This window comes from Tamandua tetradactyla, chromosome 5 (assembly GCF_023851605.1).
Source record: "Tamandua tetradactyla isolate mTamTet1 chromosome 5, mTamTet1.pri, whole genome shotgun sequence".
NCBI classification, from domain to species: Eukaryota; Metazoa; Chordata; class Mammalia; order Pilosa; family Myrmecophagidae; genus Tamandua; species Tamandua tetradactyla.
Window position 1 is genome coordinate 31,052,561 of NC_135331.1, and position 23,779 is coordinate 31,076,339.

The 23,779-nt window shown below is 39.2% G+C and overlaps 1 protein-coding gene, 1 long non-coding RNA gene and 1 pseudogene across 10 annotated transcripts in view; 1 reads left to right on the forward strand and 2 right to left on the reverse strand.

Annotated features, from left to right (window-relative positions):
- LOC143683943 (uncharacterized) overlaps window positions 1-10,309 on the reverse strand; it is a 39,459-nt gene extending 29,150 nt beyond the window's left edge. Inside the window, exon 1 of the long non-coding RNA XR_013175744.1 lies at window positions 10,241-10,309. This is a non-coding gene — a long non-coding RNA (uncharacterized LOC143683943). The remainder of the gene's footprint in view (window positions 1-10,240) is intronic.
- Window positions 4,500-6,813, reverse strand: LOC143682149 (mitochondrial fission regulator 1 pseudogene; annotated as a pseudogene).
- Window positions 10,310-10,369: 60 nt separating the features above from the next.
- Window positions 10,370-23,779, forward strand: part of PISD (phosphatidylserine decarboxylase) — a 77,505-nt gene continuing 64,095 nt past the window's right edge. For 2 of the 9 annotated variants that reach the window (XM_077160493.1, XM_077160502.1), the window contains exons 1-2: window positions 10,440-10,473; window positions 18,271-18,350. Coding sequence is in view for 1 of the 9 variants with exons in the window: in XM_077160503.1 (XP_077016618.1) it covers window positions 10,409-10,473; window positions 18,271-18,350 (145 nt within the window). In the remaining 8 variants the exon portion in view is untranslated. Of the gene's footprint in view, window positions 10,474-10,497; window positions 10,706-10,805; window positions 11,060-18,270; window positions 18,351-23,779 lie in introns of those variants that run through there. The other 7 variants (XM_077160498.1, XM_077160494.1, XM_077160497.1 and 4 more) reach the window with 4 other exon arrangements.

A 23,779-nucleotide genomic window follows, 5' to 3' on the forward strand; every position in this document is an offset into this window, starting at 1 on the left:
CAAATCTTCCTCCCCTTTCTCTAATAAAGCTGCCAGTCTTTAGATTTAGGGCTCACCCCAATCCAGCTTCACCTCCTCTTTACCTAACTAATTAACATCTGCAAAATTGACCAAATAAGGTCACACTCTGAGATTTTAGGGAGATATAAATTTGGGGGAGGCACTATTTAACAACTACAGATAGCCAAGATACATGAATGACAACAAGATAACAAATAAGAAGCATGTGAGAAGTTAAAAGGGAAAAAGGGCAAAAGATGTAAAATTGGACCAGGAATTGTGGCTAGTGGAAGTGCAAAACCATCAAGGGCTTACACATGTGGCAATCACTGGCTTGGAGGTTGCTGGAAGCCAGGGAGAGGAGGGAAAGGATGTCTTCAGAGCTCTTATTTTGGCAGGATTCTAAAACTCTTAGCTCTGCCCAGGACTTCTTTTCTACAATCCAGTGACCACAGCATCATTTGCATCCAAAGAGTGATTTCAACTTGACAAGAATGAGGCCATGGGCTTCTGCTCATCTCTTGAGAAAGCACCATCTCCTCCACCGCTGCCCCCCTGTTGAGGGAGATAGAAAAGCCCTTCTTTCCTCTTTTAAAATATCTGATGTACTTGTCAATGCCCTCCATCCAATGTCCACCAAAACACACCAGTAGTTGAGTGAGTTGGATTTATTACTCACTGCAGTGAGGGAGAAAGTGCAGCATTAGGCTCTCTGGGTGTCTCGGTGAGAGCATGTTAGAAAGAACCCATGAAAGATTCTTGGACTTTGGTTGGGTAATTTGGGGCAGAGTCAAAGGCAGAAGGGATTTGCTCTAGATTAGGAGCTGTCAGAAAGTGGAGACAGTTCTAGGATACGATATCTCAGTAAATCTTATCTACACAGAGGAACAGACGTGAATGAGGATAAAACTGTAACTGTCAAGGAACAGCAGATATTTTGTTAGCCAAGAGAGAGGAGAATGTTTGGTATTTTGTGGGTTGCATGGTGACCTTGTTTTTTGTCTGTGTTTAGGCAACATTATGGGGTGGACTTGTTTTGTCTCATGTCTTGGAACCTTGCCTGATGGTCTTCTGTAAGATTGTTGATTTCCAACCTGAGAATATCATGGCCCAACTATGAGTGCCAGGCAAACTTCTAACATGGGGGACCAGTTCTTAGATGTCAGGGGCAGCTTTTTTTTTTTTAATTCTTATTTTTTTACTATTCATCACACTGCAGTTCCTTTAGTGTTAGTCTTCCCTGTAAGCTGTAAGCTCTCAAAGGAAGAGAGCTTTGGTGTCTGTTTTTTTTCCACACTATATGATGGGGACTGACATATGGTAGAAGCCCAGTGGTAGATACTTTCCTTTTTTCATTTCAGAACCACTTTTATGGCTTGCTCTTGATTTTTCAGGTCATAATTTTTTTTAAATTTTGAAATAATCCAAAACATAATAAGTTGCAAAAAAAGTACAAGGATTTCCATATGCTTTCATCCAGATTCCCCCACGTATCAGCACCCCTGTCTACTTTCTATCAACCTTTGTCTCTGAAATGTTTGAGAGTCTAGCTGCAGACATAAGAGTTAAAGAACCCTTTAATCTCAACTACTGTTTAGCTCTCAAAATCAGGACATTAATATTGATAAAAAGCACTCTTGACCCTGGCTCAGAATTCCCCAGTTGTTCACTGATGTGCTTTTCTGTGGCCTAGAAATTCTTCTCCTTCCTGTAGTCATCATTTTTGACAGCCTTGTCTTCCTCCTTCCTCCTCTTACTCCTTTTCATCTTTACCATGCCATTCACAAAACAGAAAGAAAAGAAGATGGTACATTGTGACTTTCATTTAAAACGGGATTTAATTCAATAATGTGATTCCTCACTATCTGGCAATTACATGTGCTTTCTCAGCACTTGACGTCACTGAAATGAAAACAGTTTCATGGTCCTCTAATTCCCTTTACTTTAAAAGCTTCCTGGAATTTCAGCACTGAGCTCAGCCTGTTCCTGCTTAAACCCCAACCCCACGAACATGTGGAAGACAAATCTAAAATGGAAGTTCTGTTCAAGAAGAGTCCAGACTCAAATATTCATTGCAACAATTTGTGCTTATACCCGCTGTTCCATCATTGAACAATAAATTATCATTGAAAATGAGTGAAGATAACACCAGTACCCTCCTTGCTAATTTTTACGTAAACTGTTTTTATCCAACTATATGCTGATGAAGCATTTGCACAAATAAATTTGTGTTTAGGATTATAAAAGCCCCAGTAAAATCCACAAATGTCCTTTTTAAGTTCTGAATTCTATACAATTGTTTTCAAGACTGGAAACATGAACATCCTGGCTATTCATTAAAAACAGATTAGATTTTTTTCTGTTTTTGTTTTATTTCTTTTTCTGAATAGATGCAAATGTTTCAAGAAATGATCATGATGATGAATATGCAACTATGTGATGATATTGTGAATTACTTGATTATATATGTAGGACAGAATGATCAAAATAGGAATGTTTGCGTTTGTTTGGTGTTTTTTGGTATTTAAAAAAATAAAATTAAAAAATTAAAAAAAAAAAGAGTCACCCCCCAAGAGAACCTCTTTTGTTGCTCAGATGTGGCCTCTTTCTCCAGCCAAAACAACAAGGAAACTCACCACCCTTTCCCTGTCTACGTGGGACATGACTCCCAGGGGTGTGGACCTTCCTGGCAACGTGAGACAGAAATCCTAGAATGAGCTGAGACTCAGCATCAAGGGATTGAGAAAACCTTCTTGACCAAAAGGGGGAAGAGTGAAATGAGACAAAATAAAGTGAGAGATTGAAAAAAAAAAAAGATTAGAATACTGGTTAGCTCCAGAATAGACCATCATATAACAAACTAAAAATCATTAACTCGGTGCTTTTCTTATAGCTTAGTCCTCTAACTTTTGCATGGGCAGGCTCCAGGAATTGAACCCAGGTCTCCGGCATGGCAGACAAGAACTCTGCCACTGAGCCACCATTGCCCACCCTCTAAATAGGTTTTTTTTAAAGTAATTTGTTTTTAGTTGTGGTAAAATACATATACTAAAAATCATTCTAGCCATTTTAAATGTATAATTCTTTGATATGAAGTACATTGATAATACTGTGTAACTTTCACCACTATCTGTTTTCAGGCTATTTTCATCAACTCAAGCCAAAAACTCATACCCATTTAGCAAAAAAAAACAACAACAAAACTCTGCATTCTTGAGCTCTTTGGGTTATAACCTGGTCAGTCCCTGGAATTTTGAGCATCTGTGTGACACCTGAGACTCAGAGCTAGAGTTCTGCAGCTCTGAAAGTCAGCATTATCCCACACAGCAACCGTTTAAAAAGTTGAAAAAGTGAACATATTTCAATTAGGGATATAAATGAAGCAGATCTTGTTAGAATTAAGGTAAATCAGATTAAAGGGTAAAGGATGATGTTGACTGTGTTTTAAGACTTCAACTTCCATGTGAGACTAAAGGAAGAGATGTTCGTTTGGTGCAAAATTTATATTTTCTACAACACACTATCTAATTTAACTTGTATGGTCAGTTTATTCAAACACATAATTACATGGAATCTTGAACAGGGTGTGAGATCTTGTTGGCTTGTCCAGGTTAGTGCGATGCCCTGATACATCCCAGAGTAATTCTGGCAGAGAATAAAAAAACATTTGCAAACCCCCCTTGAGGGGCTGAGGGAAAATGTAGAAATATTAAACTTACCCGCCTGGGAATTCCAGTTATTCTCGCAAGCATTGGGGACCACCCATTTAATAGGCCAAGCCCTCGATACTGGGGCTTGCCTTCATGAAACTTATTCCCACAAAGGAGATGCTAAACCTACTTATAATTATGCCTAAGAGTTACTCCCAGAGAACCGCTTTTGTTGCTCAGATGTGGCCTCTCTCTTGATGCCTATTCAGCAGGTAAACACCCTGCCTTCCCGCCTTTGTGGGACATGACTCCCAGGGGCATAAATCTCCTGGCAATGTGGGAAATGACTCCTAAAAATGAACCTGGACCTAGTATCATAGGATTGAGAAAGCCTTCTTGACCAAAAGGGGGAAGAGAAATGAAACAAAATAGAGTTTCAGTGATGGAGAGATTTCACATAAAGTCCCGAGGTCATTCTGAAGGTTATTCTTATGCATTATATAGATATTCCTTTTTTAGTTTTTAGTGTATTAGAATAGCTGGAAGGAAATAACTGTACCTGTTGAACTGTATTCCAGTAGCTTTGATTCTTGAAAACAATTGTATAACCATACAGCTTGTACAGTGTGATCATGTGATTGTGAAAACCTGTGGCTGACACCACTTTATCCAGTGCATGGACAAATGAGTAAAAAAGTCAGGACAAAAAATAAACATATAATAGGGGAGGGATAAGAGGCCTGGGATGTTTTGGGCATTCTTTTTTCATTTTCATTTTTATTCTCATATGTATTTTTTTTGTAGTGACAATGTTCAAAAATTGAATGTGGTAATGAATGCACAATTTTATAATGATACTGTAAACCACTGATTGTATACTTTGGGGGATTATATGGTATGTGAATAAAAAACTGCATTCAATAAAACTGCATTAAAAACATAAACAAAAATGAAATTAAAAAAACTCCACCATCCCACCCCTGGTAATGACTGTTTTGCTTATTCTCTATGAATTTGCTTATTCTAAGTATTTCATGTAAGATAAATCATACAATATTTGCCCTTTGTGCCTGGCTTATTTCACTCAACATGATGTCTTTGAGGATCAACCATGTTGTCGCATGTACCCAGCACTTCAGTTCTTTTTACAGCTGAACTCCATTGTATGGATTGATCACATTTTACTTATCCATTCATTGGTTGATGGACACTGGGTTGCTTCCACTTTTTGGCTATTGTGAATAATACTGCAATGAAAGTTGATGTGTAAGTATCTGTCCAAGTCCCTGCTTTCAGTTCTTTGGGGTATATACCAGGAGTAGAATTATCGGGTCATAGGTAATTTTATGTCTAATTTTCTGAGGAACCACCAAACTCTCTTCCTCTAACTAATTTTAAAAGGAGGCTATTAAATACTAAAGTCAGGTATATTACCAAGGAGTTTTGATTTCTCTTAACCCTAACCAACAGCTGAACCAGGATAGTTTTTCTCACCCCACTGTCTATTTAGGTATTGGAAATATTTCATCAGTTTTGTTTTTCAGTCTTGGGTTCAACAGAAAGACTACATTTTTTCCTTTAGATTTCAGCAGGTGTGTGGTCCAAACAACACTGTTTCTGAACTGGTCTGTGATTCAGACTTCGGAATTATTTTTTCAAATTCACTTCAGCTATCATTCTGATACTAATAAGACTTTCTTTTTCAGAGCCTCTGCAGTGAGGGCAGTAAGGCCAGTAAAGTCCATTGTTGGATTTTCCTTCTTGCTCTGATCTTTTTATGAATGAAGTTTTACACTATTCATATCTTTAAGAGTTTCTAGCATATTTGGCATGTCAAATCAAGTCTTTCCAGTGTTGACTTTTTTTCTCTCTTTGCTCTTTAATCAGAGCAATAGCAGATATACCTTGATGAAACCCTGTTGGAGGGAGGGGAGAAGGCGGCAGTGGTGGAAGTCAAGTGGGTGGGTGGAGTGGAAGGAAGGGTGGTACTGTGTTAACAGGTGTGGTAGACTCCAAGTCACCTGCAATGGATTCTGTTGCTTCTGCTGGTTCAAAATTTTGGCAGTTTGAGCTCTGAGAGTGGCAAGTTCATTTTCAAGAGCATTGATCTTCTGCAGTGCTTCGTCATTCACCAGTATTATAGACCTCCGTTGAGGCTCTTCTTGATACAGGTTTAGTATGGAAAGCTGCCTGCTTGGGGCTTCTCAAAGCAAAGTTTATCCTGAAGAGGTTGCCTTGACCTGACATTTGTCCTTAATCATGTTGAACACTCCTCATTCTCTCCGCTAACCCATCTAATATCAGCAGAAGATGCCACTTCATCCTTTCCTTGGTGGTTGGTTTTCCATTATGTTGCATGGCTGGTAAGCTGAAAGTGAACTCTTGGACAATGAATCAGAGATAACTTAGTACCAATTTTCCTTATGAATCTTTGAGATGAACCATATGGTTTCCCAGACCAAAGTACCAATTGCATACTTACTCCAGTTTGTTGAGAAGACATCTGTTCTAGTTTGCTAGCTGCCGGAATGCAACACACCAGAGACGGATTGGTTTTTAATAAAAGGGGATTTATTTTGTTGGTTCTTCAGAGGAAAGGCAGCTAACTTTCCACTGAGGTTCTTTCTTACATGGAAGGCAAAGGATGGTCTCTGCTGGTCTTCTCTCCAGGCCCCTGAGTTCCAACAACTTTCCCTGGGGTGACTTCTTTCTGCATCTCCAAAGGCTTGGGCTGAGCTGCGAGTGCTGAGATGAGGAATGCCGAGTTGCTGAGGCTGTGCTACGTTGCGTTCTCTCATTTAAGCACCAGCCAATTAAGTCAAACGTCACTCACTGCAGCAGACACGCCTCCTAGCTGACTGCAGATGTAATTAGCAACAGATGAGGTTCACGTACCATTGGCTTATGTCCGCAGCAACAAGACTAGGTATGCTCACCTGGCCAAGTTGACAACTGAATTTAACTATCACAACATCCTACTTAGGCACTTAATTCAGCCAAGCATTTAGATGGCCAAGTTTCTCCGAACTTGTATTTCCAGTACTTCAGGAATACACACCAGTCCATGGTCCATACAACCCCAGACTGCAAGGCAGCCAGAGACTTCTTCAGGAACTTGGGCTTCCTTTAATTTGGAACAGGTCCTCAAATCTTTGTATTTCATGCTTGAGACTTTTGAATAGTACTGGTCAGTTATTTTGTAGAATGTTCCTCAGTTAGGGCTTATCTGATGCATTTTTGTGATTTGGTTGAGGTTAGCCATTTTTGGCAGGAATATCATAGAATAGCGTGATCTCAATACAATTACTGATAAAGTGAATTTTGATCACTTGGTGTAGGGTGTCGTTGTGCCAAGTTTCTCCACTATAAAGTCTTTTTTTTTCCTTTGTAACTAGTAAGTATCTTGTGGGGGAATATATTGAGACTATGTAAATATCCTGTTTCTCACTGTACTTTTTGCCTACTAATTTTACCATATATTAATAATTCTTGCCTGAAATAATTATTGCTGTGGTCTTCGTTAGGTGATTTTCCTTCCATATTTCCTTAAACCTTCCATATTAGTTGGGACTTTACTGTAAGGATGCGCTTTCTCTTATTTTATTTATTTATTTAATATTAGTATTGCCTCATGGACTCTTATTTTATTCTGTAGTTTTCCAATCTATTTCTCTCATTATTTATTTTGTTCCTCAAATTGTCCCAGTTTTGGCTAATGGGACCCCTTCAAGATGGTTCCCATGTTCTTCTGATGTTTCTCCAATATTTCTTTTAACATTTTTTATTGTGAAACATAACATATACACAAAAAAGCGATAAATTTCAAAGTACATTCTTTTTTTTTTAACACGGGCAGTTAAATCGAACCCAGGTCTCTGGCATGGCAGGCGAAAGCTCCGCCTGCTGAGCCACCACAGCCCACCTTCAAAGTACATTTTAACAAGTAGTTTTAGAGCAAATTTCAAAGTATGGTATGGGTTACAAGTCCACAATTTCAGGTATTTTCTTCTAGCTGCTCAAGATACTGAAGACTAAAAAGAAACAGCAATATAATGACTCAGCAATATACTCATTTGTTAAAGTCTATCTTCTCTGTTACAACTCCTCCTTCTCCTTTGATCCTTCTTCCAATCTTTAGGGAATGACCTATTGACCATTGTAACTTCTTCATGTTGAAAAGGGGTATTGACATTATAGGGGAGAGAGATGCAACTGGTTGATGTTCTTGGAGAGACTGGTAACTCTGGGTTTCAGAACTTATCTGGCCTAGGAACCATCCAGAGGTTATAGGTTTCTGAAAAATAAACTTAGTAAGTGAAATTTTTAAAGAGTCTCAGATAGACCGTGGGTTTTCTTTAGGGTTTACAGGAATGATGTTGGTTGGGGGTTGGCATCCCATCTCCATTATTTTTTGAACATTTTCTTAACTGATGTCAGATGTTTAAGCTTCATCTTGGTTGTTCTTTACCCCAGGCCTGAAATCAGCCTTTTTTTTTTTTTCCAAGGATTTCTTGTTCCTTTTGTGGGAAAATAGTTTTTAGAAACCAAGCTCTGGGTGCTAGGCAGACTTATTAGCTGGAGGGCCTCTTAGTAGGCAAAGCTAGGAAACATACACATATCTACCTTAATTTCAGTAATCATTTATTTGTATAAATAATAAAAACCATGAGTTTGCACTGGTACCTCCCATTCTAATCCAATCCACAATGTTCATTTTAGCTCCCTACACTCCTCCTTGGAATCCCTCCTTGGAATGTAGGGACCATGGGAAGGTGGCTCTGATTACCTATAATATATTTACTTATTCACTCAATCCTAGACTACTGTAACCTCTCTAAGTGGCATCTTATTTTTATTTTTTTACTTTTAAATTGGAGCAGAGTGGCAGTACGGAAACTTGAAAAAGCTTTGTACTGTCTGCTAGTATCATCTCAGATGGATCTTGGCAATTTTTTCTTTTTTGCATGGGCAGGTATTGGGAATCGAATGGGGGTCTCCAGTATGGCAGGCGAGAATTCTGCCTGCTGAGCCACCCTGCCCTGCCCAGGATCTTGGCAAATTTTTAATAGCATCAGAGCAACTGCTGCTGTACTTGGGCAACGCTTCTGATAATCACAACTCTATTTGGGCAACTCTGGTTGCACATGTCACAATATAATCAGAGTCTGGTCTATTTCAAGTTTACATAGTCCCTTAACTCTGCCCTTCGCTTTGTTTTCCAGTGTTTGGGTTTCTTCCTTCCATTTGGCAGCTCCTTATTACTGCCGGGCCTCTTGGTTTGCATCAGTCCAGCTTCCCTGTGCATTTTACTATGGACAGGTCTTCTGAAGGGACCTATTACAGCCTCTATCTCCCTGACCTACCTCAGTAGTGTCAAGAGCTCCCAGAATTTGAACTTTGCCCCAAAGATAACCACTTGAGGGATTGCTGGGGAGGTTTGACCTACCAAGCCAGCCAAGGTGGCTGACATGAAAAAGCCAATGGTAGGTAGTTGCTGAGTTTCTGAATAGTAGAAATACAGAGATGAAATGCGCTTTATTTTGAAATAACTTTCCCCCCTGGTTTTGAGTTACTACTCTCAATTGAATAGTTTAAACCAATTCTCTACTTTATCATTCTGAATGTACTAAATGCCACTGGATTATACACTTTTAAAATGGTTAATTTTAATGCTATGTGCATTTTACCACAATAAAAAAAAAAAGCCAAAGAACCTGAAAAGCAACAACTCTATATCATGTTTTTTTTTCTTTCCTGGGGAATGTCTCCCTTCCCTCCCATACCAGACCTAATGCCTGCTACTTTCCCTGAAATAGCTGGTTATGCCCTGGTTGGATTTAAATAACCACACACCAGGCAGCCTACCCCTGTCCTATGTCAAATGTCTGGGAAAGACAATTAACTGTCATAACAACTTAGCAGAAAGGATGAAGCTGTATGCCTTTAGATTTTGGACCCAAATTTAGCCAGTTTCAAGGCAAAGGACTGAAAAGGCAGAATGTTTAGACCATGCACTTTGGAACCAGAGACTTGGATTCAAATTCTGCCTCTTCTACTTTATAACTGTGGGCCCTTGGACAAGTTGCCTAACCTCTCTGAGCCTAGGTTTCCTCATTTGTACAACGGGCAGAACGTCTCAGGGCCAGCAAGTCCTACTGAAAACTCGATTTTCCCTTACAACTGGGAATCAAATTGCGCCTGCACAGACACCATTTCAAGAGCAAGCACCATCACCTCAGCACCTAATGTGAAGTCTAGTTGTATTTCCAAGTAACCCAAGACCCCTTACCACTGGTCTCCCTTGGCGGTACAGCGGTGGGAGGTAAGAATGACAGGACACCATGCATGCAAAGCGCTCAGAACAGGGCCTGACAATTAGAAAGTGCTTAATACCCGAGGCAGCTAAGTCGTTGTTGGTTTCAGTTTCCCCACGCGTAAAATGAGCGAGTTAGATCATTTAAACGACATTCTCGGATCGTGGGTGACTCAGATTTTCCAAGCACAAACCAGAGGCAAGAAGGATCTCGCTGCGCCGCGTCCTGAAAGCCGCCGGCGACTAGAGAAGCCGCACTCGCAGGCAAGGAACTCACCTGAAGCGCCAGGTGCGAAAGGGACGTAGTCAGTGGGCGGGATTTAATAGGTTCCGCCCCGGACCGCCCACGCTCCTTATTGGCCCCGTGAGCACGGCGGCGTGTGACATCACGCGCGCGGCGCCCGGCGTGAGAAAGGGGGGCGTGGCCCGCCGAGGAGGAGACAAGATGGCAGCGTCCGCGGGGCAGCGTTATCTGCGGTTACTGCGTGGGGTCGCGCCTTGGCGGAGCAGGTACAGCCGCGCGAGGAGCAGCCTCGGGGCGGGTGGGGGGCGGGGGGAGGCCTGGGCCAAGGTGGGGTCTCGAGAGAAGAGTTGTTCCTCTATCGCGGGCTTCTGAGAACAGTCCGGTTGGCGACGGAGCCTTCTGCATCTCGAGCTCGGGAACAGACATGAGTGCGGGCGCGTAGCGCGGTCGGGGTTTAGTTAGGGTCTGGCCTAAAAGCTCTCGCGTTGCCCTCACCAGGTAGGTGGAAGTGCGTGAGGAGCAAAAAATATGTCAGTAGAATCTAGGCAGGACAGGATGCGTCTTTCTCAGGGATTCATGTTCTTGGAAGGGGCAGCCTGGTGGGGTGGGAAGAGCACTGGAATAGGAGTCACGGGACTTTGCCTTTGGGTTCTTTAAAGTAAGAGGATTGGATTCCATAATCTCAGAGCAGTCTGTTACAGAATTGGCGTTTCTGTTGTCCTGGTGACCCTCAGCGTTTTTAGGTTAGAATTGGAGACACCTAAGGGTGTCATCGAATTCTAGCAGTTCCTTTTTGGAGTTGGGGTAATTGAGGCCCTGAGAGGGAGGGGGTTGCTTGAGTTCACCCAGCAGGTTAGTAGAAGAGCCGGGAAGCCGACCCGAATACCTACCTGCTTTTCTCACGCTAGGCCCTCTCGCACTGTGAGGGCAGTTATGGTCCAGAAATAGCTTGGGAGCTATGGACACAGGGAAAATGGGTTAAAATGTTGATAGCTCTGACTCACAGGCGTCTGCTTGGTGTCACTTCAAAGAGCCAAGGTTTGAGAGACGCTCGGTACTTTTGTGTTTCCGAGCACAACACTTTCTTAGTGTTGACCAAAGCTTGCCCTATGACCAGAGGTGACTGTTACCATTATAGTTTGGGAGAGTAAAGAGACGCTGAATTTGGACTGAAGGAAACAGAAACCATCATTACTTTATCTGAAAGCCTCTCTCTCTCATCCATAACTGTACAGAAATGGTGTAGCCCCCCCTCAGGATGGGGCAGTGTGACAGTAACTGTTAGGTTTTGGACAGGGGGGTTCTCTGTGATTTCAATGTTATTAGCAGAAGTGCTGTTTATGAGTCAGCTATGAGCTCATCTAAACTGTGTCATGAGTTGGGAAGACTAAAAAATGATACTCCTAAAATAACTTCTAATGGTGGTGAGGCTGATGTATTTCACTGAGCATCGTTTAAAAAGGAAAAATAAAAAAGCCATATTTTTGTTTCAGTGTAGGTAGCTAAGACTGGATTTAAGTGCAGTGGGTGGAAGGGACAAGGATTTGAGTATAATAAGAACATTTAATTTTCAAAGGTATTATATGTCAAGTTAGAAACTATATTAATACACACATACACACACACACCCGCGCAAGAAGATGACATATCCGTGAGTTTCCAGTAAAGTAGTGTCTGTTTGTGGGACATGTACATGTAAGCCTTATATGGTGGGGAAGTTTTTCAATAACTGTGTGATGCGTGACAGGTGATAAAACCAAAAGAAAGCAAGATCTCAGGTGATAATTTAGAGCAGTGTTTCCCAAATTTGTTGGGCCACAGAATGGACTAGGATATTTATTCAAAAGAGATTTCCAAGTATACTACCCTGCTTCCAAGTTCATGTTCAGCAAATGTAAGTTGGGGCACTGGCAACTGTATTTTTTTTAGAAGTGCCCCAGATGATTCTTAAGTTCAGGCAAGTCTGGGCAATAGAATCCCGAGAGGTGATTGCTTGTGTAATACCTACATTCTAAAATATTTATGTCATTCCTTTCACGGCAGACTGCAATGCCAGGAACCATTGGGAAAGTGGGGAGAATGGAGACATTCAAAGATATATTTAAAATAGGTCTTGGGCGGGCCACAGTGATTCAGCAGGCAGAGTTCTTGCTGCCATGCCAGAGGACCCAGGTTCGATTCCCAGTACCTGCCCATACAAAAAAAAAAAAAAAAAGTAAAATAGGTCTTTGTGTTCAAGAAACTTTACAGTTTAATAGGAGAGAAGGGGAACACTTTACTAATTAAATCTAAGTAATACAAGGTAGAATGTGGAATAAGGCTGTCAAAAAATTATTAGCACATAGGGAGTGTTAATTCAGTTTTAGAAGAACTTTTGTAACTTTAGAAAGCAGAAGAGATGCAAGGACTATAGTTAAAATGTTACCACTAGGAATGATTTAAAATATTTTGCAAGAGTAACAGTATGGGCACAGACCAGTCAGAGTGGGCATCCACATGGTCATCCCAATGTGTGTCAGGAGTATATCAACTCTTACCTATAATAGTACATAACTAGGGGCCAGGCCTTGGGCTGGGTGTTATATGTGATCAGACGCTGTTCTCACAGGTTTTAGGCTTAGAGTATGTTAAGCAACTTGCTTAAGGTTACATAGCTAATGCGTGATAGAGCTGGGACTTAAGCCACACAATCAGACTTGAGTGCTTAATCATGGCTTTTAATCGCCTGCTTGTAGGATGCCCAGATTAGTTCACCATGTAGAAAAGGCATTTGATTATACTTATCCACTTGTCTCTCTGGGTCTCAGCACCTCCTCTAGGTGTAGAAGGAGGCACAAATATGGTGTGTATAGGAGTGAAATGAGTGAATTTCTGAGGTCCATTTCACCTGCCCCCCAGCTTTTCTTTCTCATCCCTGTTCTTCCAGTGAAGCACTCTATGGACATGCAGGGATGTTCTTTGCAGCATTGTTTAAAATCTAATCATGAAAAAATTGGCAAGACTCCAAGTGCTTAAGAGTAGGGGGTTATTAGTGAATGATGATCTATCCATACAAAAGAAGTTTATGCAGTTAGTAAAAGAAGAATGAGTAAGTCTATATGACCCTGCATAGAAGACAGTCCTTGATATTTTAAGTGGAAAAGAAGGAAGATGCAAAAATAAATATATATTGGGTAAAATATGTATGTGCATGTTTGTGTGCACTAATTTTGTACTGGGCACCATACTAAGAGCTTTTCAAGCTTTATCATTTGATCCTCTCAATACTCCTATGAGACAGATTCCATTACCGTCTTCATTTTTAGATGAGAAAACTAAGGCACAGAGAGGTTTATGTCACTTGCCCAAGGTCACACAGAGCTCCCTTTCCAACCACTCTGCTCCACTAATTTCCACTTAGTATCCACTGTTGACAGTGAAGTCCTCTGAGAAGTCAGATAAACCCTGTACTCAGAGAGCTATAGGCAGTAAACAAATGAATAGATATAGAATCCATTCATTTTGAGTAGTAAGAAGTACTGTGAAGAAAAATAAAACGAGCTAAGTAAAGGGTTAGAGAGTGCATGAGAGGAGCAACTTTGGGGCATAGGGTATCAGGAAAAACCAAACAGAGGAGGTCACATTTGAGCTGAGAACCAAATGATATGAGGGAGTGAGTCACATTGGAAATGGGTGTGCCTGGTAGAACAAATAGCAAATGCAGAGGTGTTGAATGAGGTACAAGTGTGATGTGTATAGGAGTGGCAGGAAGGATGAGGAGGAGGAGAGAAAGCAGCAGGAGGTCTGAGAAGTTGACCTGCATCAAGCATAAAGGGTCTAATTGGCCATGGCAAAAAGTTCAGATTTTGAAGCAGTGGGAATAGTATGGTCTTCTTTTCTATTTTGAAAAGATCTCTCTGGCAGTTGTGTGGCAAATACGATATAGAAAACCAAGAGCGAGAGCAGAGAGAGCAGGTAGAAGGCTATTGCAGTCATTGAGTAAGAGATCCTGGGGGCTTGAGGTCTAAAAAATGAGTCCTAGAATTTTGGCCTCAGTAGCTGGGTGGTTGGTGATGCCTATTTCATAATTACAGTATGCTGCTACTGTAAACAGATAAACCCCAGTGTCCCAGTGACTTAAAGGAGAAGTTCATTTCTTGCCCTTGAAGAATCCCAAGTTGGGTCCCTAATCAGTGGGGCAGCAGTTCTCCAAGCAGCGAAAGGGGGATGCCTGGAGAAGGAAGTAGTCCTCATGGCCACACCTTACTGCAAGGGAGGCTGAAAAATGTAGTCTAGCAGATGCCCAGGAAGAGGAGGAACAGTGTTTGGTGAACAGCTGATTGGTCTCTGCCATAGGTGGGAGGTTCTACCAAGAGGTTCTCTTGGTAGAGGAGTAAGTTGAAGGTGAGTTAGATGGTCAAGAATTTTATTTTGGGTAAATTTAGTTTCAGATGACTATTAGGTAGCCAAGTAAGGATGTTAGGTAGCCAATTGGAATTACAGATTTAGTGGTTTCTGAGGAAACAGTGAAGGAATCATCAACGTATGGCTATTTAAAGCCATGGTACTATATGAGCATGTCTAGGAAGAAAGCATAGATGGAAAAGAGGTCTGAGCCCTGGGTATGGCAACATCTAGAAGTCAGGAAGCAAAGGAGAATTCACAAAGGAGTTTTGAGGAGAGACCAGAGATGATGGAAGAAAAACATGGACCCAGAAGCCATCATGATAGGGGATTAGAGATGAAAAATAATCACTTTCTCTTCTGGGAATCAAAGCCAGCCCCAGTGGCAAAGGGCATTGGACTAGGCACAGACATAGGGTACAAAGTTGTCCATTCGAATCAACTGTTAAAACAAGGCCTAAGAAGTATGTGGTAGTGTTGGCAACATGGAAGTCATTGGTGACCTTGACAAGAGGCAAAGTGCTGGAAATTCAAGTGGTGCAGTGAATTCAGGCAGCTCTTTTAAGAGTTTTCTTGAAGGGGAGCAGAAAAGTGAGGTGGAAACTAGAGAAGGAGGCGTGATGGGTAGTATTTATGTAAAATTGGAGAATTGACAGTCTTCATATGCTGAGAGGAATAAGCCCCAGTAATAAGGGAAAAACTGATGGACTTGAAGGGAAGGCACAAGAGGGAGAGTATGTAAAAATCCTTGGTAGGTCAGGATCCAGTGCACAGGTGAAAAAGAGATGGCATTAGAGCAGAGTTGGGTTAGCAGAAGGGAAGGTAGAATATATGGGGACAGTTGGCAAGGTTTGGTGGTCATGGGGTGAGGAAGTGCCATTCTGCCTTTTCATTAAAAGGAGATTAAGAAGTTGTTATAAACAAACTGTTGGAGTGAGTGTGAGAGTTCATCAAAACAGCTAAAGTACATCTGTAATAACAATAGTACCCCCTTCTCTGGGGAAATAAGAATTTGTTGGAGCTAGAAGAATGCTCTTCCCTTATAAGTTTACCCCAGGGCACCATAAAAACATTAATGTTTTATGTGTGCTATGAAATACAAAAGGTTCAGAAGCCCTGGCCCAAAGATTTCCCAGCCCTTTGTCCCAGTGGTGTGTGAATATTGATTTCAAGTTTCTGGTGTACATTTACCTCTAAATGCATTAGAGATCATCTCATGACATTGAATTAATTCTCCATGTGTCTGTGCTGTTCTGTGTTTTTACTTGTATAAGGTACTGGTTGACAGCTTGCTGAGTGATCTTTATATGACAGATGTCCCATACATATTGATCCACCTGAAACTCCTTGTCTCTGTCTTTAAAATTGGGGTCACCCTTAAATGTTTATGAAGTATTATTACAAATAGGTTAAAGGATCAAAATTTCCCCTGGGTCTGTAGAAACACCTTTATTTTAGTAGTTTTGATCACAAATATACCAGGAGCCAACATCATGTATACTCCACTTTCTTTTGTCCGGAAGTTGGTCGTTCTTGAGGAAAATGATTGTCTTGCCAAGAACTGGAATGATTTTCAAGAAAAGAATGATTCTTTTACCTCATGAATACAATTGTGTGTTTATACTAGGTCAGTGGTGAGAATTCCTTAAATTCATATAATCCTTCCCAGTTTGCAAAGTGATATCACAAAAATGGGCTCATTTGATCCTATGAGGTAAATAGGGCGGGTGACAAACCTTGTTTTTTGTTGGCGTGATGTAAGTGAAATTTAGAGAGATTATGTCATTTTGCCCAAGAACAGATAGTAGGTCGTAGAACAGGTACTTGAACTTCCAAGTTATAACTTAAAATCTAGCGCTTTCCTCCCATTTGAGGTAGGACTGAATGTTCCCGAACCTTCCTCATTTGTTCCAGGAGCTGTGGCTGCAGCAGTGTGCGTTATAGGCACTCTTTCTGTTCTCAGGCAGGGCTCATGATGGGGAGGATGGATCTGAAGAATGCAGTTACAGTGGATAAATGAGGCACTGTGCAAGCATTCTTTTAGTTAGGGGGTTTGGTATTCTGGAGCATACCACACAGCAACATACAGAACACAACAGTGTGTGCCCTTTAGTCAGTTTTTAGGCTTCCTGTTCTAAGTCTGTTTGAATAGCAGAGCTTTAGGCTCTCAGCTTTTGTCATGGGAGTATCCAGTCTAAGAGATGAACACTGTTCAATGCTGAAAGAACTTTCATATACTGAAATGCACTGTTCTTTGTGTTAATAGATGTACAACCATCTGGCCTTAGGGGTGGTGGTTGCCATGGTAAAATGGTTTCTCTAAACCCAAGTCTAGTTTGCTTGTAAGTAGACTTATCACTTCAGCCATATTACCACCATGCTGTGAGATGTTTTTAAGTCAAGGAAATTTTTTTCATTTTATCTTTATTGTTTCTTGTGGAACATATGAACATATGGCTAGAAAGGTGGTCCTTTATCTGAACACTCAGCATAAGCACAGGCTGAGCTGCCTACTTTTGAAACCAAGGAAATTTCATGTGAAAAAATGTACATACCTAAATTGAATGTTTATAAGATACTTAAATTCTACAAGTGTAGACATTATTGTTTAATTCATTGTGAATTGTTTACTCATAAATTTATTACTTTTAATCCATTGTGAATAATGGTTTACTCATACGTGCAAATCTATATTTCACAAAATATCAATTTATACACTTAGTTTATAATAGAGTAAATTATTACTGCATCATAAAAGTAGTCAATGGAAAAAATAGAAGCTTACTAACAAGGTTATAATTTCTTGACTTTAGATTTTAAGCCAATATTTGGGGAAACTAAAGTGTTATCTGAAATGAAAGTGAAATATTTGCTCTTTGATTAGGGAAAGGTCCAATTGTTAACTAAAGGTTAATCTCTTACTTAATGGTACAGTCATTGTTGCCACCGGGAATAAAAGTGTTGAAGAGGAAACAAAGAAGAGAAACAATATTTTCTCATACTTAAAGCCATGATTTTCTTCCAGAACATTTGAAACCTATTCATGGTATCAAAGTAGCATTCCACAAGAGATGTGAGCCAGCCAGAGTTGAAATATATTAGAATAGTTCAACATTGTTCCATTTTTTCCTAGTATAAATGTTTAAAATGTTAAAACTCTCGACCCCCTGAAATATTAAATTCATTAATGATAGGCGTTCAGATATTTACTAGTACAGCTCTTCTTTTTTGGTGCAGAAACACATGATCTTATGCTTAATTAAGAAAAAAAATTAGCTTTTTATTTTGAAATAGTTTCAGACTTGTAGCAAAGTTATAAAAATAGTACATAGAATTCCCAAATACACTTTATCCAAATATCCCAATGTTAATGATATTTGCTTTCTTCTCTCTCTGTGTATGTGTGTGTATATGAGCATATATGTATTTTTTATTTTTTTCTGAAACACTCGAGAGCCAGTGGTAGACTTGATGCCTCTTAATCTGAAGTGCTTTAGTCTTTTTCCTTCAAAGAGTTTCTTATATAACCACAGTAGAGTTGTCAAATCCAGGAAATTAACATATACCCAATACTGTTATTTAATCTATAGATTGTATTGAAATTTTGCTAGTTGTATTGCTAATATTTTCTTTTTTTAATTAAAAAAATATATTTAATGGTTATTTTTGCTTGATTATAGCCTCCTCCACTGCGAAAACACTGCCCTGCACCATTTTCTGCAATCTTTAAGGAGGCCGCCTCTCAGAGCCTTTCGCACAGGTAAGTAGCACTTAGAGGTAGTGCTGGCTCTTTCTGTGCCTCACTTTGCTCACCTGTAAATTGGGCTAAACACAGCACCTTTTTAGTAGGGTTGTTGTTAGAATTAAATGAAACAGTGCATGTGGCGTGCTTAGAGTGCCCGGTGTGTAGTTATCATCAAGCATTAGCTATTATCACTTCCTCATTTTTACTGCTGTATTGAATTCCATTGTATGGCTATACTATTTGGTGTTGGATGTTTAAGTTGTTTCTAGTGTTTTTCTACTACAGACAATTCTGTAGTGATGTATCTTTGTGCATCTTCAGGATAAATTTGTCAAGGTAAAATTGCTGGGTCAAAGGGTATGTGCATTTTACAATTTGGTATTTAAGCCAAATCGCTCTTCAAAGAGGGTTGTCCCAAATTATGCTCATACAGGCAGGAGGTATTTGTGAGTATTCCCTTTCATTATCTGTAATATCTAGATATCCCTTTTATTTTACCATAGCAAAAGCTTTTGTTAACTGCTCAATAAGATACGTTAGGAATAAAATGAGATGGTTAATGAGAGCAAAAGCATAAAGCTATTACCAGTACTTGAGTTTGTGGGATCACATCTGGTTGTTAGGTATTTAATTAGCAGTGCATGCTGAAACAAGTAGGAATAGCTTGAAGGATGGAGGAGAGCTCAGAAATTAACCCATGGGCAAGCATACCAAAATGGACAAGCATACCAGAAAGCACTCAGGAGAATGTGACCAGTGGATCTAGGGTGCTGGCTCGGTGAAGGGTACAACAGTTCTCTCATCACCAACTGTCTCCACATGGGAAAAGTTGAATTTCCCCCCTTTCTTGCTTTTCCCCCAAGGGGACATTGCAAATACTTTTTTATTCACTGTTCAAGCACTCTGGGGTTTATTGGGGCATCACTCTGGACAAAGCTACAGTTTCTTATGCCCTACTCAAGGTTCCATGTACTTATGGTGTTCATGCTGTCTACATGACTTATATTAGGAAATGCACTAGTCAAATTATAAATTTTGTACCAAATAAACATTTTTTGCTTTAGTCTCACACATACGTTAAAGTTTTAAATATTAATTACCATCTGTTTTCAACACCCTGCAATACTGACATTGCTTTGTTCTTCCTCATGCAGAAACATTTTTTTTTTCAGAAACATTTTTAAATTTGTGCATTTAGTCACTATCATTGTACACTCTAGGCTTCCTGAATTATACCATCTCGGTCTTTATTGTCTACCTTTTCTTCTGATTTCATTTGTACCCCCAGCCCTCCTCCCTCTATCATTCTCTCATTCAACTTCATTCAGTGTACTAACATTATCGTATTACAGTTAGATAGTATTGTGCTATCCAGTTCTGAATTTTTACAGTCAGTCCTGTAGCACAATCTGTATCCCTTCAGTTCCAATTACCTAATGTCTACCCTATTTCTATCTCCTGATGGTCTCTGTTCTTAGCTGAAATTCTCCAAGTTCATTCACTAATGCTAGTTCACATCAGTGAGACCATACAATATTTGTCTTTTTGTTTCTGGCTAATCTCACTCAGCATAATGTCCTTAAGGTCCATCCATGTCGTTACGTACTTCATAACTTCATTCTGTCTTACAGCTGCATAATATTCCATTGTATGTATATACCACAGTTAGTTTAGCCACTTGTCTGTTGATGGACATTTTGACTGTTTCCATCTCTTGGCAATTATAAATAATACTGCTATAAACATTGGTGTGCAAATGTCCGTTTGTGTCCTTGCCCACATGTCCTCTGAGTAGATACCTAGCAATGGTATTGCTGGGTCATATGATAATTCTCTGCTTAGTTTCCTGAGGAACTGCCACACTGTCTTTCATAGCAGTTGTACCATTTGACATTCCTACCAACAGTGAGTAAGTGTGCCTCTTTCTCCACATCCTCTCCAGCAGTTGTCATTTTCTGTTTTTTTTAATTTTTTTATTAATTAAAAAAAGAATTAACAAAACAATTAGAAATCATTCCAATCTACATGTACAATCAGTAATTCTTAATAACATCGCATAGTTGCATATTCATCATTTCTTAGTACATTTGCATCGATTTAGAAAAAGAAATAAAAAGACAACAGAATAAGAATTAAAACAATAATAGAAAGAAAAAAAAAAAAAAAAAACAAAAAACCTATACCTCACATGCAGCTTCATTCAGTGTTTTAACATAATTGCATTACAATTGGGTAGTATTGTGCTGTCCATTTCTGAGTTTTTATATCCAGTCCCGTTGTACAGTCTGTATCCCTTCAGCTCCAATTATCCCTTCTCTTTTTTTTTTTTTTTAATTAATGGAAAAAAAGAAATTAACCCAACATTTAGAGATCATACCATTCTACATATGCAATCATTAATTCTTTTTTTTTTTTATTAATTAAAAAAAGAATTAACAAAACAATTAGAAATCATTCCAATCTACATGTACAATCAGTAATTCTTAATAACATCACATAGTTGCATATTCATCATTTCTTAGTACATTTGCATCGATTTAGAAAAAGAAATAAAAAGACAACAGAATAAGAATTAAAACAATAATAGAAAGAAAAAAAAACAAAAAAAACAAAAACAAAAAACCTATACCTCACATGCAGCTTCATTCAGTGTTTTAACATAATTGCATTACAATTGGGTAGTATTGTGCTGTCCATTTCTGAGTTTTTATATCCAGTCCCGTTGTACAGTCTGTATCCCTTCAGCTCCAATTATCCCTTCTCTTTTTTTTTTTTTTTTAATTAATGGAAAAAAAGAAATTAACCCAACATTTAGAGATCATACCATTCTACACGTGCAATCATTAATTCTTAACATCATCACATAGATGCATGATCATCATTTCTTAGTACATATGCATTGGTTTAGAAGAACTAGCAACATAACCGAAAAAGATATAGAATGTTAATATAGAGAAAAAAATAAAAGTAATAATAGTAAAATCAAAACAAAACAAAACAAAACAAAAACCTGTAGCTCAGATGCAGCTTCATTCAGTGTTTTAACATGATTACTTTACAATTAGGTATTATTGTGCTGTCCATTTTTGAGTTTTTCTATCTAGTCCTGTTACACCGTCTGTATCCCTTCAACTCCAATTGGCCATTATCTTACCCTGTTTCTACCTCCTGCTGGACTCTGTTATCAAGGACATATTCCAAATTTATTCTAGAATGTCTGTTCACATCAGTGGGACCATACAGTATTTGTCCTTTAGTTTTTGGCTAGACTCACTCAGCATAATGTTCTCTAGGTCCATCCATGTTATTACATGCTTCATAAGTTTATCCTGTCTTAAAGCTGCATAGTATTCCATCGTATGTATATACCACAGTTTGTTTAGCCACTCTTCTGTTGATGGAGATTTCAGCTGTTTCCATCTCTTTGCAATTGTAAATAACGCTGCTATAAACATTGGTGTGCAAATGTCCGTTTGTGTCTTTGCCCTTAAGTCCTTTGAGTATATTCCCAGCAATACCATTGTCGTATGGCAATTCTATATTCAGCTTTTTGAGGAACCACCAAACTGCCTTCCACAGTGGTTGCACCATTTGACATTCCCACCAACAGTGGATAAGTGTGCCTCTTTCTCTGCATCCTCTCCAGCACTTGTCATTTTCTGTTTTGTTGATAATGGCCATTCTGGTGGGTGTGAGATGATATCTCATTGTGGTTTTGATTTGCATTTCTCTAATGGCCAGGGACATTGAGCATCTCTTCATGTGCCTTTTGGCCATTTGTATTTCCTCTTCTGATAGGTGTCTGTTCAAGTCTTTTTCCCATTTTGTAATTGGGTTGGCTGTCTTTTTGTTGTTGAGATGAACAATCTCTTTATAAATTCTGGATACTAGACCTTTATCTGATATATCATTTCCAAATATTGTCTCCCATTGTGAAGGCTGTCTTTCTACTTTCTTGATGAAGTTCTTTGATGCACAAAAGTGTTTAATTTTGAGGAGTTCCCGTTTATTTATTTCCTTCTTCAGTGCTCTTGCTTTAGGTTTAAGGTCCATAAAACCGCCTCCAGTTGTAAGATCCATAAGATATCTCCCAACATTTTCCTCTAACTGTTTTGTGGTCTTAGACCTAATGTTTAGATCTTTGATCCATTTTGAGTTAACTTTTGTATAGGGTGTGAGAGATGGGTCTTCTTTCATTCTTTTGCATATGGATATCCAGTTCTCTAGGCACCATTTATTGAAGAGACTGTTCTGTCCCAGGTGAGTTGGCTTGACTGCCTTATCAAAGATCAAATGTCCATAGATGAGAAGGTCTATATCTGAGCACTCTATTCGATTCCATTGGTCGATATATCTATCTTTATGCCAATACCATGCTGTTTTGACCACTGTGGCTTCATAATATGCCTTAAAGTCAGGCAGCGCGAGACCTCCAGCTTCGTTTTTTTTCCTCAAGATGCTTTTAGCAATTCGGGGCACCCTGCCCTTCCAGATAAATTTGCTTATTGGTTTTTCTATTTCTGAAAAATAAGTTGTTGGAATTTTGATTGGTATTGCATTGAATCTGTAAATCAATTTAGGTAGGATTGACATCTTAACTATATTTAGTCTTCCAATCCATGAACACGGTATGCCCTTCCATCTATTTAGGTCTTCTGTGATTTCTTTAAGCAGTTTTTTGTAGTTTTCTTTATATAGGTTTTTTGTCTCTTTAGTTAAATTTATTCCTAGGTATTTTATTCTTTTAGTTGCAATTGTAAATGGGATTTGTTTCTTGATTTCCCCCTCAGCTTGTTCATTACTAGTGTATAGAAATGCTACAGATTTTTGAATGTTGATCTTGTAACCTGCTACTTTGCTGTACTCATTTATTAGCTCTAGTAGTTTTGTTGTGGATTTTTCCAGGTTTTCGACGTATAGTATCATATCGTCTGCAAACAGTGATAGTTTTACTTCTTCCTTTCCAATTTTGATGCCTTGTATTTCTTTTTCTTGTCTAATTGCTCTGGCTAGAACCTCCAACACAATGTTGAATAATAGTGGTGATAGTGGACATCCTTGTCTTGTTCCTGATCTTAGGGGGAAAGTTTTCAATTTTTCCCCATTGAGGATGATATTAGCTGTGGGTTTTTCATATATTCCCTCTATCATTTTAAGGAAGTTCCCTTGTATTCCTATCTTTTGAAGTGTTTTCAACAGGAAAGGATGTTGAATCTTGTCGAATGCCTTCTCTGCATCAATTGAGATGATCATGGGATTTTTCTGCTTTGATTTGTTGATATGGTGTATTACATTAATTGATTTTCTTATGTTGAACCATCCTTGCATACCTGGGATGAATCCTACTTGGTCATGATGTATAATTCTTTTAATGTGTTGTTGTATACGATTTGCTAGAATTTTATTGAGGATTTTTGCATCTGTATTCATTAGAGAGATTGGTC